The 15,378-nt window shown below is 38.6% G+C and overlaps 1 protein-coding gene across 3 annotated transcripts in view; it reads right to left on the reverse strand.

Annotated features, from left to right (window-relative positions):
- The window catches only part of METAP2 (methionyl aminopeptidase 2), a 30,225-nt gene extending 15,254 nt beyond the window's left edge, over positions 1 to 14,971 (reverse strand). The window contains exons 1-5 of one of the 3 annotated variants that reach the window (XM_034987814.1): positions 14,633 to 14,857; positions 13,904 to 13,957; positions 12,770 to 12,874; positions 4,681 to 4,746; positions 1,132 to 1,234 (exon numbers count right to left, since the gene is read on the reverse strand). In XM_034987814.1, the coding sequence (XP_034843705.1) occupies positions 1,132 to 1,234; positions 4,681 to 4,746; positions 12,770 to 12,874; positions 13,904 to 13,957; positions 14,633 to 14,783 (479 nt within the window). In that variant the 5' untranslated portion in view covers positions 14,784 to 14,857. Of the gene's footprint in view, positions 1 to 1,131; positions 1,235 to 4,680; positions 4,747 to 12,769; positions 12,878 to 13,903; positions 13,958 to 14,632 lie in introns of all 3 variants that reach the window. The other 2 variants (XM_034987815.1, XM_034987816.1) reach the window with 2 other exon arrangements.
- Between the last annotated feature and the right edge of the window lie 407 nt (positions 14,972 to 15,378).

Genomic DNA, 15,378 nt, shown 5'->3' on the forward strand with positions numbered 1-15,378 from the left:
CTGAAAGTACGGGGAATGAAGGAGGGGGATTAAAATATAACATCATGTTCTTTCCTGAAGTTTAAAGAAAAACAATGATGTCTACAATTCAATGAAACAAGGCTACAGTAGAAGCTTTCTTAACCAACTATTGCAACCACTGGATTAACTGATGCTCTTGAGTCTCTCTGTAAAATATACTAACCAATGCCCATTGTATGCTGAATATGACGGGCTGACAGGTTCCTGTTCTGAATAATAATAACAGCAGCAGCTAACACTTAATGCTTACCATGTGTCTGTTACTCTCCTAAGTGCTTTACATATATTATTCCTCACAACCCTATGAAGTGCTCATTTTATAGATGAAGAAATGAAAGCAAAGACATGATAAATTACTTGCCCAAGTCACAAAGCTAATAAGTGTTCAAGTGAATCCCAGCTTCCGTGTTCTTAACCAGTCAGCATAATGCCACTGAGTGTCTGCTGACCAGCTGAAATGTATCCTTTCAGAATCAGGTGATTTGTCTTCCAACAATCAGGTGATTTGTCTGCAAACCAGTGTAAGTCATCTGTACTTGTTAGTATAATTATGTAATTTAGTTATATAGTACATAAAAAGAATTTTTCCAATGAAACTGACTACTCAGAAAAGTCTCAATAAAGGCAAGTCATCAAAAAATATTTCTGTCAAATTAAGTGTAGGTAAGAACTGCAAATGGTTTCAGGAAAAAAATGTAAACATCCAGGTATCAGCCCTCAGATTAATTAGCTTTTATTCTTCACGGAAGCTCAAAATGGATTACATTTATAGACAATGCATTATGGATATAGATTATGGGAAGAAAAAAGTGGAGTACAATACAAATCCATGTTCAAATACTGAGACTGATGAAAAACAAATGTTTAAGTTAATTTTTATCAATAAAGATTTTTATGTTTTGTGATCCCCACTTTAACATGCTTTTTTGATTAACTGAACTATTACTGGTCCCAATCATTTTGGATAAGAGGGCTTCTACTGTATTTTCTGTAACAAATTCACAAGCTTTTATTAAGGTAGTGGAGCCAAGTTCTGAGAAAAATCAAATCCGCTTTATTGCTAAGCTACAACTTTCAAAGTCAAACTGGAAGTTATTTTATGATTCTTACCCATCTTGTGTGGGTGGGTACTCGCATTCTTGTCCTTTGGGAAATACACCGTTAGGATACAGGTCACATATTGGAACTGAGGGAGGGTCTGTTTGAACTTTTGCTGTGAGATACAAATAAAGCATTAACTTCTGTAGTTAAAAATAAAATTAAGCAGTTATCATTACAGTTTTTCTCAGTTCCTAATGGTTGTTATATGTCCTAATTTTAAGGAACCTCCTTGCTATCACAGCCTTGTAGTTAAAAACAGAAGATATTTCACCATGCTGGCCACCTCCTCTCCAATTTACTGTTGCTTGGAACAGAAATATTCAACTCCTCAGAATTCTATTATGTATTTAAACAGTATATGCCTTGGCAGAAAGCACATTTCTAATATTTTTGTCTTTATTTACTATACCAGAAATGGAACAGCATATAGAGGCTGGTTTTCACAAATAAAAATCAAAGAGGCAACAAGAAAGTATGAAAGAAACCCTATAGCAATGAGGTAAAAATATAAAGCTATTATGTATTAATAAAATAAGTGAAAAACTTATTTCAAGGGTATATTAGGTATAAAAGTTAAGAGTATACACACCCAGTGCTAAAAGAATTTAGGTAGCCATTTACAAATTTCCAGATACTTTTAAAAAGTTATAGTCCTTAGCATACGTTTTAAGGACATTATTTCCCAAACTATATTCTAAAAGACACTAGTGTTCCAAGATGATTTTTAAAAATATCTGGAGATTTGTCTTCTAAAATTTTTTTTAAGTATATAAGAACTAGTTATAGAATTCTTATTATATGAAGAACTGCCTTTTAGTAATGAACGCTATTTCCAAAAAATGCCAGAAAGTGGAGTGTATTAATTTATGCAGCAATACAGGACATTCGATACATATCTGCAGCATTTCAACTACTGAGGTGAAATATGTGGTTTCCTTTTGATTATAACGTGGTCTTATGGATTTGTGTGTCTTTAATTTTAACACCTATTTTGCTCTCTTTGTTCTGCAATGGGGGAAAAAAAAGAACTATATAAATAAAAGTATAACCATTTATTGAGCCAAATCATTTATCTATGGAACCATGTTTTGGTTCCTTCTTTTAATTCAAACACTCAGTATCTTATGAGTATCAAACATTTTTCTGTCTTTACATAATGTTTAAAAGTGTTCTATGGGCAAATCAACTTGGGAAACACTGTTTTAAGGTTCTTCCTAAGAGGGAACATTAGAATTTAAAATCAAAAAAGATCTTAGAGGTCATCTAATTTTGCTTTACACAAATTTTACTTTTCATTTCTACTGATTCCTTCCTATGATGAGAAACCACTTTAAAGGATATGGTTCTTAACACTTTCACCCTTATTTGCCAACCTTGAATTTGTCAGTGTTCCTTTTAAGGTGGTATTAGAATTGACTTGTAATAATAGTCCAAATAAGGTATAATTAGTTTAAGACTATACTACTGATTCTAAAAATCCTAAGCTATTAAATAGTTACAACTCCCTGCTTTTTGGCTTACATTATACTAGCATTTAAAATCCTTAGATCCTATCACCCTGTATTAACATATATGTCTACTAAATTTCAGCTTGTTAATACTAGCCTATTTCTCAGTTTTCCTGATCTTTTGAAATCTTGAGTTTTATCAACCGAAGTATTATCGTGTCACCCTCAGCTTTATCTCATCTACAATTCTGATAAAGATGCCTTTTATATTGTCCATAAATTATTAAGACAAAATAAAAGACTCAAAAGATTAGAGAAAAATTTTGTAATTAAAATATGAGAGCTGAAGTCTAGCCTTAATCACTTATTAACTGTGACTTGGACAAATGGCTAGATGTGCCAAACCTCAGTTTCCTCATCTACAAAATGAAGAACCAGATGAAATCTTGGATAACCTTTGAAAATTATAATGTACTATGTCCAAGTTATTATCTAAAACTATGCATAATTATAACAATCTGTACGGCAGTTACCATTAACTATCACTTATAATTCTCTCACTTTATAGATGAGGAAAATGAGGGCAGTGAACGGTCCATAATTACATTATTTAGCTTATTCCAGAAGTGATTTACGACAGTCTACAAGGGTATCTAAAATACACAAATAAGAGACAGTAAATTAGAGAACAAAAATCAAAACATGGAAAGAACATAAAATAGAACCTGAAATACTGCCAATACAAAACCAGTTTGGGCTCTAAGCCCTCTAGTAGCCAATATTAAAAAAAAAAAAAAAAAAGGCTAGATTATTTGCATTGGTCACGTTTATGAGATAAGCATATAAAGTACTCAGGAAAAGCACAATTATTCTTGATACCAAGACCAGACAAAAGACTGTCTCTTGAGAGTACTCATAAAGAAATATAATGAACAGTAAGTTCAACAACATCCTCAGAGGAAGCACAATAAAAGATGATGGTATCACACTAAAACATCTGTCAGTGGAAGAATTTTACCAAGGACAAATACAAAATAGTCCCTTAACATTCCTCCCTGCTTATCTACCTTTATTAGGGAGTAATTTAAGAGTATTGGGAGAAATAGTTCTCTCTCAAGCCATTCTCGGGTAACACCATGTCTCGAGGACATTTCTAACAATTTTTGAATGGAAGGAATATGACATCACAATCCCTGGAAGATTCCTAGAACACAGGTAACCTGTGCTCATTAAATACAGACTATGCTAGGGACAGAACTGACATCCTATGACTAGAAGGATCTAAAAATAGATGCCTGAATAGAAAAAAAAGGCTATCCCATCCTCATCTGGAGACACATCAGGAAAATTGCTGGTAGAGCCAAAAGCTTTCTTAAAAAATATTTAAGAATATTTCTCTTAACATAGAGATAAAAATGAACCAAGCCTCCACTATTCCGATTCATAAAATTTTAGCCTGAAAGATTTAAAGGAAGGTATAACCAGATACTCGGTGGTCCCTACAGCCCAAAGGGCATCCAAGATTGGAACTTGCTCTGATTCTCAACCCAACCTTTATTCCCCAATACTATACAATCTCCCCCTGGTCCCCCTAATAGAATTTCAGGTCGCTGAAGAGGTTTGGTTTGCCATTTATAGAAACAAAACAAAAGCAGGATCATATTTTAAGTAAATATGAAAGTACAATGTTATTAATAAAATTTAACCATATGCACAGATTTTAAATAAGGGTACTCCTCATTAAATATTTATCAAGAATCTCATAATTTCAAAGCTGGCAGGTGAACTGCAAACTATGTTTATCCTGTTACGCACAGTGGTACCACTTTACTCATCCCTGACAGAACTGTTACTTGTATTATTCAAGTTTTAAATTACAAATTCATTCCTAAATTGCAGTAAAATGCAACCAACTTATTATTAACATCCCTTAGCTCAATAATAAGTAAAGAAAATACCAACAGATTGTTAAATGAAAAAACAGTTGTAGGTTTCACTAAATTCCACCTCTAGTAAGCCTAAATTTATCTCACGCAACTTCAAACATACTCTTCAAACCTGCTGGTTAATAAACACTTTTTGTCAAGTAAGATCAACTTAAAACACTAACGTCCTCTCTTCTTCTTCTTCTTTTTCTTCTTCTTTCCAGTTGCTCCATCTCCATCCCCATCTCCATCTAGGAAAAGGGCATTTCAAGTACATATTTATTTAAACCTCATAAGCAGAGGAACAAAGCAAGCACAAGCAGACAAGTACACACACACACACACACAAAGCATCTTAAATAGGATATAATAAAACTGACCCAATATTCTTAGAAAAGAATTCTGAATATTGCTAATGTATCAGAATTTGACTTGTGTAAACAAAAGCACTAAGGAACCTTTACTTTGACTTACTCTAATAAAAGAATTGTTGAATAAGATATTCTTAAGAATAAAAAATGTGTTACCACTTTTTCAAAAGCTAGGAAAAAGAACGAGTGTTAGTTTAATACCAATAATAATGACTGTGTGACTTTACCTAAAATAATACTAGTTTGCTTACGTATGCTTTGTGGTTCAACACTTGCATTTCATGATCTCATGTGATCCTCAAAGCAATTTTATGAGGTAAAACAAGGAATGTTTAAGGGACATGCCCAAGAAAATCCCAACTAGTAAATGGCAGAACCAGACCAAGAATATGTTGCCTGATTACTAATCAGGGAGGAGTATTTGGGGTGTCATATTTTAAAATATCTTTTCCTGCATAGTTATTATTAGAGAAGAAGAGTTCTCCTTCTGGATCAAATTATATGCAAAAATCAGAGGGCATATATGCTTTTCCTAGGTTCACAGTTCTCAGATTCTCAAAAGAACCTGATGCCCAAAAATGGGGATTAAGAACTGTTTCAAAAAATAGTTTGCAAGGGGCACCTGGGTGACTCAGTCGGTTAAGTGTCCAACTCTTGATCTCAGCTCAGGTCTTGATCTCAGGGTCATAAGTTCAAGCCAAAGTTGACAAAAGAGTACCCAAAATAGCCAGTATCTGCCTGTCACTTTTTTTTAAAAGAGATTCTATTTATTTATTTGAGCAAGAGACAGAGAGAGCATGAGTGAGGTGAGGGGTAGAGGGTGAAGGACAAGCAAACTCCCCGCTGAGCCCATGGAGCCAGACGTGGGGATCGATCCCAGGACCCTGAGACCATGACCTGAGCCGAAGTCAGATGCTTAGGTGACTAAGCCACCCAGGCAACCCTGCCTGTCAGTTTTTATAACAATCTTTTATGAAGTCCATACCATACTCTTGAACTTGGAGAAAAGATAAAGAATGCTATTATGGCCAAGGCTAAATAAATAGTGACTTAAAACATTTTTTAAAAAAGGATCAAAAATAGACTGAAGGGTCTGAATTTCTAAAAACACTGCTCAATAAATTTCAACAATCATGAAGCACACCAACCTACCCACAAATCACACTGCTATGAAATAGGGATGAATAGGAAGCTGTGGCAGACAATTAAAAGTTGACAGTTTAATAGTATGTTCACCATACAGTCTTTTAAATGTTTCACATAGTGGCAGTAACTCATGGCTAGCATCAGTAATTTTAGATCATGAAATCCACACCCATAAAACAATGTCAAATGACTGTTTACATTTTCTAATCAAAGAGCTCCTCCTTTTTTACTCCCAGATTGATAAGCAGGAGCCATAAAAGAAATCTTCTCACCACTATATTCTAATTATCACACCAAATTACAACCTTTTTTAATTTTTACAAAATGATTAGGGGCTTACAATGACCCCTACTTGTCTGTGAGCTCCTTAAAGATTACATACCATTTCCTAAATTAAGACACAGGACTAAGCATGTGATAAATATTCACTCTATTCAACAAATGAATATTCTTTTAGTTTATTTTATCCTACTTTTTTTCACCTAAATGAGAAACAGGAAACAGCAGTTGAGCAAAGAGGGAGGTAACATGGGGCGCCTGGGTGGCTCAGTCATTAAGCGTCTGCCTTCGGCTCAGGTCATGATCCCAGGGTCCTGGGATTGAGCCCTGCATCAGGCTCGCTGCTCAGCGGGAAGGCTGCTTCTCCCTCTCCCACTCCCCCTGCTTGTGTTCCCTCTCTCGCTGTGTCTCTGTCAAATAAATAAATAAAATCTTAAAAAAAAAAAAAAAAAAAGAGGGAGGTAACATGATATAGGGCTTTAATGGACTGAATGATAGGAAACTGCCAATATTTGATAATTTTTTACTTACGAAATTGCAATTTTTTTTATTATTATTTTTTTGAGAGCAAGAGGAAGGAAGAAAGGGAGGGAGGGAGGGAGAAAGAGAGAGGGAGAGAGAGAATCCCAAACAAGCTCCACATTCAGCACAGAGCCCAACACGGGGCTTGATCTCACAACCCTGAGATCATTTCCTGAGCCAAAAATCAAGAGTCAGACACTCAACCCACTGTGCTACCCAGGCACCCCTCATTTTTTTTTTTTAAGATTTTCATTTTTATTTTTAAGTAACCTCTGCACCCAATGTGGGGCTTGAACTCACAACCCTGATATCAAGAGTTGCATGCTCTATCAATTGAGCCAGCCAGATGCCCACAAAATTGCAATTTATGTTCAGTCTTATGAATTGGGTACAGGAAACACAGGAACACAGTGGAAACACACAAATATGACTGACTTACTCATTATTGGTTTCTAGATTCAAAAGCCCAAAACACAACTTTCAATTTCCTCATGTGTCATATAATCTAATTCACATATTCTGCACTACAATTTTAATAGTAACCTTCATTCATTCAATCAATGTTGCTGAGTTCTTAAGTGACAGGTAATAGGGGCAGAATAGCAAACAGTCTTTACTCTGGAAGAACATTCAATGCCTAGCATACTGCTACATACACTAGATCCAACCTAAAACAAATGCTTCAGGATGTATAACCAGTTTTAGGGGCGCCTGGGTGGCTCAGTCGGTTAAGCGTCTGCCTTCGGCTCAGGTCATGATCCCAGGGTCCTGGGACTGAGCCCCACATAGGGCTCCCTGCTCGGCAGGCAGTCTGCTTCTCCCTCTCCCTCTGCGCCCCTGCCCTGCCCTTGTGCACAGGAGCACAAGCGCTCTCTCTAAAATAAGTAAATAAAATCTTGAAAGAAATGTATAACAAGTTTTATTTACTTATTTTCTTAAGATTTTATTTGTCAGAGAGAGAGAGAACACAAGCAGGGAGAGCAGCAGGCAGAGGCAGAAGCAGACTCCCCATTGAGCAGGGAGCCCGATGCGGACTCCACTCCAGGACCCTAGTCATGACCTGAGCCAAAGGCAGTTGCTTAACCAACTGAGCCACCCAGGCGCCCCTAACCAGTTTCAAATACATACTAAAAATCCTGCCAGCTGTGTGACCTTGGGCAAATTATTTAGCCTCTCTCTCCCACGGTCTCTTCATCTTTTAAATGAGAGAAAATGAAGCTCTTCCTTTGATACTCAATCATCCTTCTGAGGCTAGTTACTTTATCCAGTGTTCAAGGTCTGTATTCAGTATAGGATAATAGCTGCTGTTTATTGAACTCTTGTGCAAGTTAGTAGTAAAGCCTGGATCCAAATACAAACTATATATGCTTATACTCCCATGCATTATACCGTGCCACAATTTATGTTTTTATAAGTCTTTCTTTCACAGCATCAGGATATTCTTAACAGGCAGAGGCTGTTCGTATCTATTTCTGTATTAGCCCTATATCCAAATCAAGTAATATTTGCTGAATGAAAATTGGACATCTATATGCAAGAAAAAAAAGGAATCTCAGTTCTTACCTTGCACTATATACAAAAATTAACTCTAAATGGATATATAAAACTTCTTGAAGAGAATATAAGAAAAAATCTTCATGACCCTACAGACAGCAAAGAAATCTTTGCTGTCAGACAGCAATTATTTAACTTTTTGGATAACACGCAAAAAACATGACCCATGAAGAAATAAAATAAATGGAACTTCATCAAAATTAAAATCTTTGCTGCTGCAAACAATACCAGCATGAAAGAAAATACTGGTAAAACATATATCAGATAAAGAACTTATATCAAGAATAAAGAACCACTACAACTCAGTATGACCACAAATAGCCCAACTGAAAAATGGACAAAAGATATGAACAAACATTTCACCAAAGAAATATAAAAGGCAAAAACATGAAAAGATGTTCAACATCATCAGTCATTAGGGAAATGCAAATTAAAACCACAATGACATCCCACTGCACACCTGTTAGAAAAGCTAATTTAAAAATTAACAATACCAAGTGCTTAAGAGATACAAAGGACCTGGAACTCTCAACCAGTGCTGACGGGAAAGCAAAATGATACAGCTACTCTGAAAAACAGTTTGATAGTTTCTTGTAAGATTAAACATACACTTCCCATATGACCAGCAACACTACTCCTAGGTACTCACCCAGGAGAAATGAAAACTTATGCCCACACAAAGACTTGTATGCAAATGTTGTTTTTATTCATAACACAAAAACTAGAAACAACCTGAATATCCATCAATTACTAAATAGGTAAACAAATTTGGAATACTACTCAGCAATAAAATGTAATCAATTACTGATACATATGCAGCTGGATGACTCTCAAAAGTATCACGCTAAGGCAAATAAGCCAAAAAAAGCTGCACACTATAATAATTTCATTTATATGATATTGTAGAAAAAGCTACGTAACAGAAAATATATCAATGGTTGTGTGGGATCAGGGTGTGGAGCAAGAGAATGGACTACAAAAGGGTAAAAGGGAACTTTTTTGTGGAGATGGAAATGTTAAATGAAAATGGTTTTTATCCTGGTTGTGGTTACACAAATGCATACGTTCATCAACTCACCAAACTATATACTTATAAAGGGTGAATATATAGAATGTACAATATCATGAGTAAACCTAATATAAACGATGGACTTGGCATAATAATGATGTGTCAATGTAGGTTCATCCATTGTCACAAATGCACCACTCCAGTGGGGGATGTTGATTATGGGAGAGGCTATGCATGTGTGGTGGTAGGGACTACATGGGAAATCTCTATACCTTCTGCTTAATTTTGCTGTGAACCTAAGTAAAACTGTTCTAAGACATAAAGTCTGTTTTTGAAAATAGTGAATATAGTCCTGGGCAATCTATACATTAATAAATTTGACTTAAAACTTTATCAAATTACTTCTAGCACAATGCTAAATGCCCACAGGATTAACTTTTCATACTCCAGTTTCAAATTAAACACATCTACAATTAACTCAATACCTTCTTCTTTGCTACACTCCCTCCCCCAATCTCTTAACCCACTCTCCCTCTCTACTTCACAATTTCAGTGAACAGCACCAATATTCTGTCACAAAATTCAAATCACTAGGGTCTACCTATGCCTCTCCTTCCTTCTCCCCTGATTTAAAGTCTTTTAAGTCCTTGAATTCTGCTTCCACAACCACTATTCCATTAGATCCTTCCCTTCCATCCTCATTTAAGCCCACCTATTTAAAGATATTTATTTGAGAGAGAGAGAGAGAGCTTGCAGGCATGCATGGGGGTGGAGGGGGATAGGGGAAGCAAAGCCTGACATGGGGCTCAATCTCAGGACTCTAAGATCATTACCTGAGCTGAAATCAAGAGTTGGAAGCTCGGGGTGCCTGGGTGGCTCAGTTGGTTAAGCGGCTGCCTTCGGCTCAGGTCATGATCCTGGAGTCCCGGGATCGAGTCCCGCATCAGGCTCCCTGCTCGGCAGGGAGTCTGCTTCTCCCTCTGACCCTCCCCCATCTCATGTGCTCTCTCTCTCTCATTCTCTGTCTCAAATAAATAAATAAAATCTTTAAAAAAAAAAAAAAAAAAAAGAGTTGGAAGCTCAACCAAGCCACCCAGGTGCCCCCCACCAATTTAAATAATCATTACCACATACTTGGGCTGTTAAGTGCCCTCCAAAATGATCTCCAAGCTTTTCCTGAATGTTTCCTCTTTTCTAACAACCCTGCATATATATGAGGACTAAATTATATTTTATAACAGTCTTCTCTCTTTTTAACATTTTCTTTTTTAAGTAAACTCTATGCCTAATGTGAGGTTTGAATTCCTGACCCCGAGATCAAGAGTCATACGCTCTACCAACTGAGCTAGCCAGGCACCCCTACAACTTTCTTTTAAAAATGCTCCAAGGTTCCTTCAACAAATCATATCATATGGCCAGTATGCACTATTCACTACACTTGGAATACATTCTCGGCATTGTCCTACCCCAAAGTGGTCTCTTCTGTTTGGTTTTATTCCAGTCCCATTCCTTCCAAAGAACCTTCCTTCAGCACTCAGCCCGCAATTCCACCTCCAAATTTCAATAAACTTTATTGCAGGTACTGGTATATCTTTTTTTTTAAGATTTTTATTTGTCAGAGAGAGAGAGAGCACAAGCAGGGGGAGCAGCAGAAGGAGAGGTAGAAGCAGGCTCCTCACTGAGCAAGGAGCCTGATGTGGGACTCGATCCCAGAACCCTGGGATCATGACCTGAGTCGAAGGCAGACGCTTAACGACTGCGCCACCCAGGTGTCCCGGTACTGGTGTATCTTTTCCTCCCTTTGTTTTGTCCCTCTACCCCACCACCAGTTTTCCTTTAGAACAAAGATTCTGAAATACTAACCTTCCATCTTCTCAAAGAACTCTCATAACAGATTAGTATGTACTGATTGATACTGATTTTTGATGGAAATTAGGAAAATAACTCAATTGGAGAAAACCAACAGTCCTACAATCATCTTTAAAACATTGATGATTTCCAATCTGACAAATTTTCTCCTTCAATGTCAAGAGATTCATACAACTTCATAGAAGAGCAATGGAACAAAGAACACTCTTCAAGATTAAAACTGTGATACTCTACACAGTAGGTCCACAGCAATCTATTATATAAGCTTGAGTTTACAAGCCCCTTTCTTGCTAAGAGCTCAAAATATGTTCATAATTTGAAGCACAAACCAAGGTAAAATGGACAAAATGTTTGCTTAAGGAAAAGCTAACTATTCTCTTGAACCCTGGCACTTTTTCCACCAAATTTTGACTCTAAGCTCCTTGAAGGCAGAGCGCTTATGTTTCTAAAGGAGAAACAACTACTCTGCATTATCCTAACATGACAAAGTACAGCAGGTATTTTTTGCTAAGGACTAGAAGACACAAGCCCAAGTTGGCAGTGGTTAAGGAAGAGCAGTAGGCTGCAATAGTAGACAATTGAGAATGGGAAAGCCCATCACCCCTTCTACCAAAAGGGACTATAGAATAGCAAATATTCCCTCCACTGTCTTACTGACAGCATCAATTTCCAGAATTTCAAGATTTACTATCTTTAAGAAATCTTATAGGACCAACATACTACAAGCAGCTAGGGTCAGGGAATAGAGTAAGACTCTGTTATATAGAAGGACTCCAATATACTCCTTGAGAATAGAAGGAGCTTTTGTACAGAGTAAAAGGAACAGACTTCAAATCAGGTTCTCGGTTTGAAACTTTGGCTCCACTCTACACATACTAGTTGTGTCACATTGGGCAAATGACATAACTATCATTTCCTGAGAAGAGCACCTACTTTGCTAGGTTTTGTGACGGTAAAATGAGAATGCATGTGAAAGTATCCTAGGACAGTGCCTTGTATATATTAGTCGTTCAATAAATGTTAAATAAACAGTCCTTCAATTTCTTTTTGTTTTTTTTTTTAAGATTTTATTTATTTGAGAGAGAGTGAGAGTGAGAGAGCACAAGCAGGGGGAGCAGCAGAGGGAGCAGGAGAAGCAGGTTCTCCACTGAGCAGGACGCAGGTGCAATGTGGGGCTAGATCACAGGACTCTGGGATCATGACCCTAGCCAAAGGCAGATGCTTAACCAACTGAGCCACCCAGGTGCTCCAGCAGTCCTTCAATTTCATCTTAATACCCCTCTTGGCATTTTACCAAGTACATTTTTAAAAAGTTGAGATCTGTGTAATTTGAGCGGTCATTCAACCTAACCAACTTTTTAAGAATTGCTAATAAATACCTTTTCGTTTTTATCTGTGACATTGAGGCTTTAATGTTAATTAAAACACCAGAGAACCATAAACTATATGGACAAAGAAGATTTTGTTTAAAGAATGTCATATCTTCTTCCTTTTCCAACCACAAAAATCAAATTTACCATTTACCTTCATCGTCATCATCTCTTTCTTTCTCTTCCAATGCTTGCCTTTCCAATTGTCTTGCTACCTCATCAACTGAGGCTCCTGTTTCTTTATCAGGTTCCTGTTGCCCTGCTGATCAAATATATCATAAATCAAATCTAATAAAGATACTTTCCAACTAGAATATGTTCTAAGGATCCTGGAGAACACACAAGTCCTTTCCTGCCTGATAACTATTTGTGAAACAAAAACAGAAACATTATTATGAACATAACAGAATTTATTTAATGACAAAAATCCCCCACATCTAAGTAGCACTGTTCATTCAACAAAATATCCATTACACCTTCTCTGTGCTAGCAACTAAAGGATAAACAAAAATGTGAGGTGGTCCGTATCCGTAAGTTGTCTCACTTTTAAAGTATTTAACAATTAGACTACTACAACAAACACTTTATTAAACAAACAGGTACTTAAGATAGATAATAAATGCTGAAGGTCTTAGTAAGAGGAGGATTTCAATGGGACATTGGGAACTTCAAGTCTTCATGAGAAATAAGTCATCAAGCTAGGCTGGGTAAAATCAAAATAAATAGGAAAAGATAATTCCATTACTAAAAAACAAAATTCTTGAGCAGCTAAGCACAATACCAGCTTCCCCCTCCACCCAAGTGAATGCAATCTAACTGTAGAAGCAATAGGTGTGTGTAGAAAGAAATAGTATTACCAGTGAGCACATATTGAAGTGATATTCTGGCTACTGTAGAGGATTCATATTGAGAGATACAACCGTTAAAAATGTATTAGGGGCATCTGAAAGGACAAACTGAAGAGTCTGAAAGCCAGGAACAGCCACCAGCCTATGTCCTGGGATTAAATTTTCTCTGAAAGTGTCCCAGCACCCACAACTTTCCCTTTTCAACTCCCATTTAATCAATATTTCAGAAAGATATTAACCCTTTCCAACCTCTCTCAACTTCACCTTCATCACTTACAGCCTCTCCATTTGTCTCTCAATCTTTGTGCGGCTGATTCTAAAAACAGGTACAAACATTGTTTTCCTAAAAGGAAGGACCACGTACAACAAAAAACACTGACTTCTCAAAAATTTAAGTTCCTAACTCATAATGTAATCCAAGTGTAAACTTGCAGCCTTACCAGTGGATTTAGAGAAGTTCCGTTCCAACCCATAAAATATTCTATCCGAACTGCCTGCAAAAAGCGTAATTCAGGCGTAAAAAGCCCTGAAGCTTGACGATGCTATGGCTTTAGGCAGGTGAAAATTCGCAGCACTACCACGTATTCTGCAATTACTACTCAGTGACACGACCGCGTGGGCATACACACATATACACACACCTCGAAAGTGCAGCCGGCAACAAAAATCCCTCTGTAAACCGGGAAGGTGGGGGGAGGTGCGGTCAAGGCACTGAGACTTGCCCACTCCACTCCCATCCTTGAAAATATGTTCCAGGTACCTCCAGCAAAGCGGTGACAGTGTGGGTCAGAACCAGATTTTTGAGGAGGGCAAACCGCGAGGAGGGTGGCAGGGTTGAGCCCTGTGCACAGCTTCGAGTCCGTTGCACGATCTGTGTGGGAGCTCAGTTCCAGCACGTCTAAGGGCTCAGGCCCAGCAACCCCAGAACTACCTCACAAGCTGAGGCACCCTTTTCACCCCACCCCACCCCCAACACCTCCCTAGTGCCACAGAAAGAAAAGCCGCCTCTTCCCGAGACTGGAAATCTGTAGCCTGGTTTTGACACACACCGTCCTGGGAATCAGTCCAGTGCAGTGTTCGAGTCCCCAGTTTCTGTCACCCCCGCCCGGCCTGGGCCCAGCCGTTCGACCCTCCCCGGCGGGGGCTGGGAACACATAAAACTCCTTTACCTGTGGCAGCCCCTTTACTCTTCTTCTTCTTCCGTCTTTTTTTCTTGGCTGCTTCCTCAGCTGTAGAGGCAGCTCCCTCTTCTCTGTCGTCTGGATCCAGGTCGCCATTCAGGTGGCTCCCGGAGGACGCTGCCTCCTCCACGCCCGCCATGTTGCCCGAGAGAGCGCGCGAGAGAGTGAGACAGAGCGGCGAGGGCCCGCTCCTTCTTCACCCACCTACACCAGCGACGCCGGAAGCTGCTCTCGATGGTACGGGCGCAGGGAATGCTGGGATGTCGGAGGACTCGTCTGCGCGGGTCGCGCGCGAGAGGGCGCGGGGCTGCGGTCGGGATGCGCGCAAGGCTGTAGAGTCTGAAGCGCGGCCGGGGCCATGAGTGACTCGTTTTTTGTCCCGCGCCTTGGGCGTTTCCTGGGCAGATATGCTGGCGTTGGGTCAAGTTGAATGCCAGTTATTGCCCTGTGGCCAGGCCCAGCCCGCAAGAGAGAGGGGGGTCTCTGGTGGAGCCGCAAAGTTTTATATTCGCGATAATATGAAGCGTACCGGAAGCGAGGAGAGGGCCCCAAAAATGTGTTCGCTTGTACCCACTCCTTTTTTATGACTCGAAAGGACTGCGTTGTTTTTCACAATTACAGTTCACGGCGAGGCTGTCCAGGCACTTAAGGAGATGAACCTGCAAAAGAGACTTAAGAGGCAGTCAGCACGAGCTTCTTGGTAGAGAAGGCAAGGGAAGACCGCGTCTCAAGAC

Source organism: Mirounga leonina, unplaced genomic scaffold (genome assembly GCF_011800145.1).
Source record: "Mirounga leonina isolate KUSES-001 unplaced genomic scaffold, KU_Mleo_1.0 Mir_418, whole genome shotgun sequence".
Lineage (NCBI taxonomy): Eukaryota > Metazoa > Chordata > Mammalia > Carnivora > Phocidae > Mirounga > Mirounga leonina.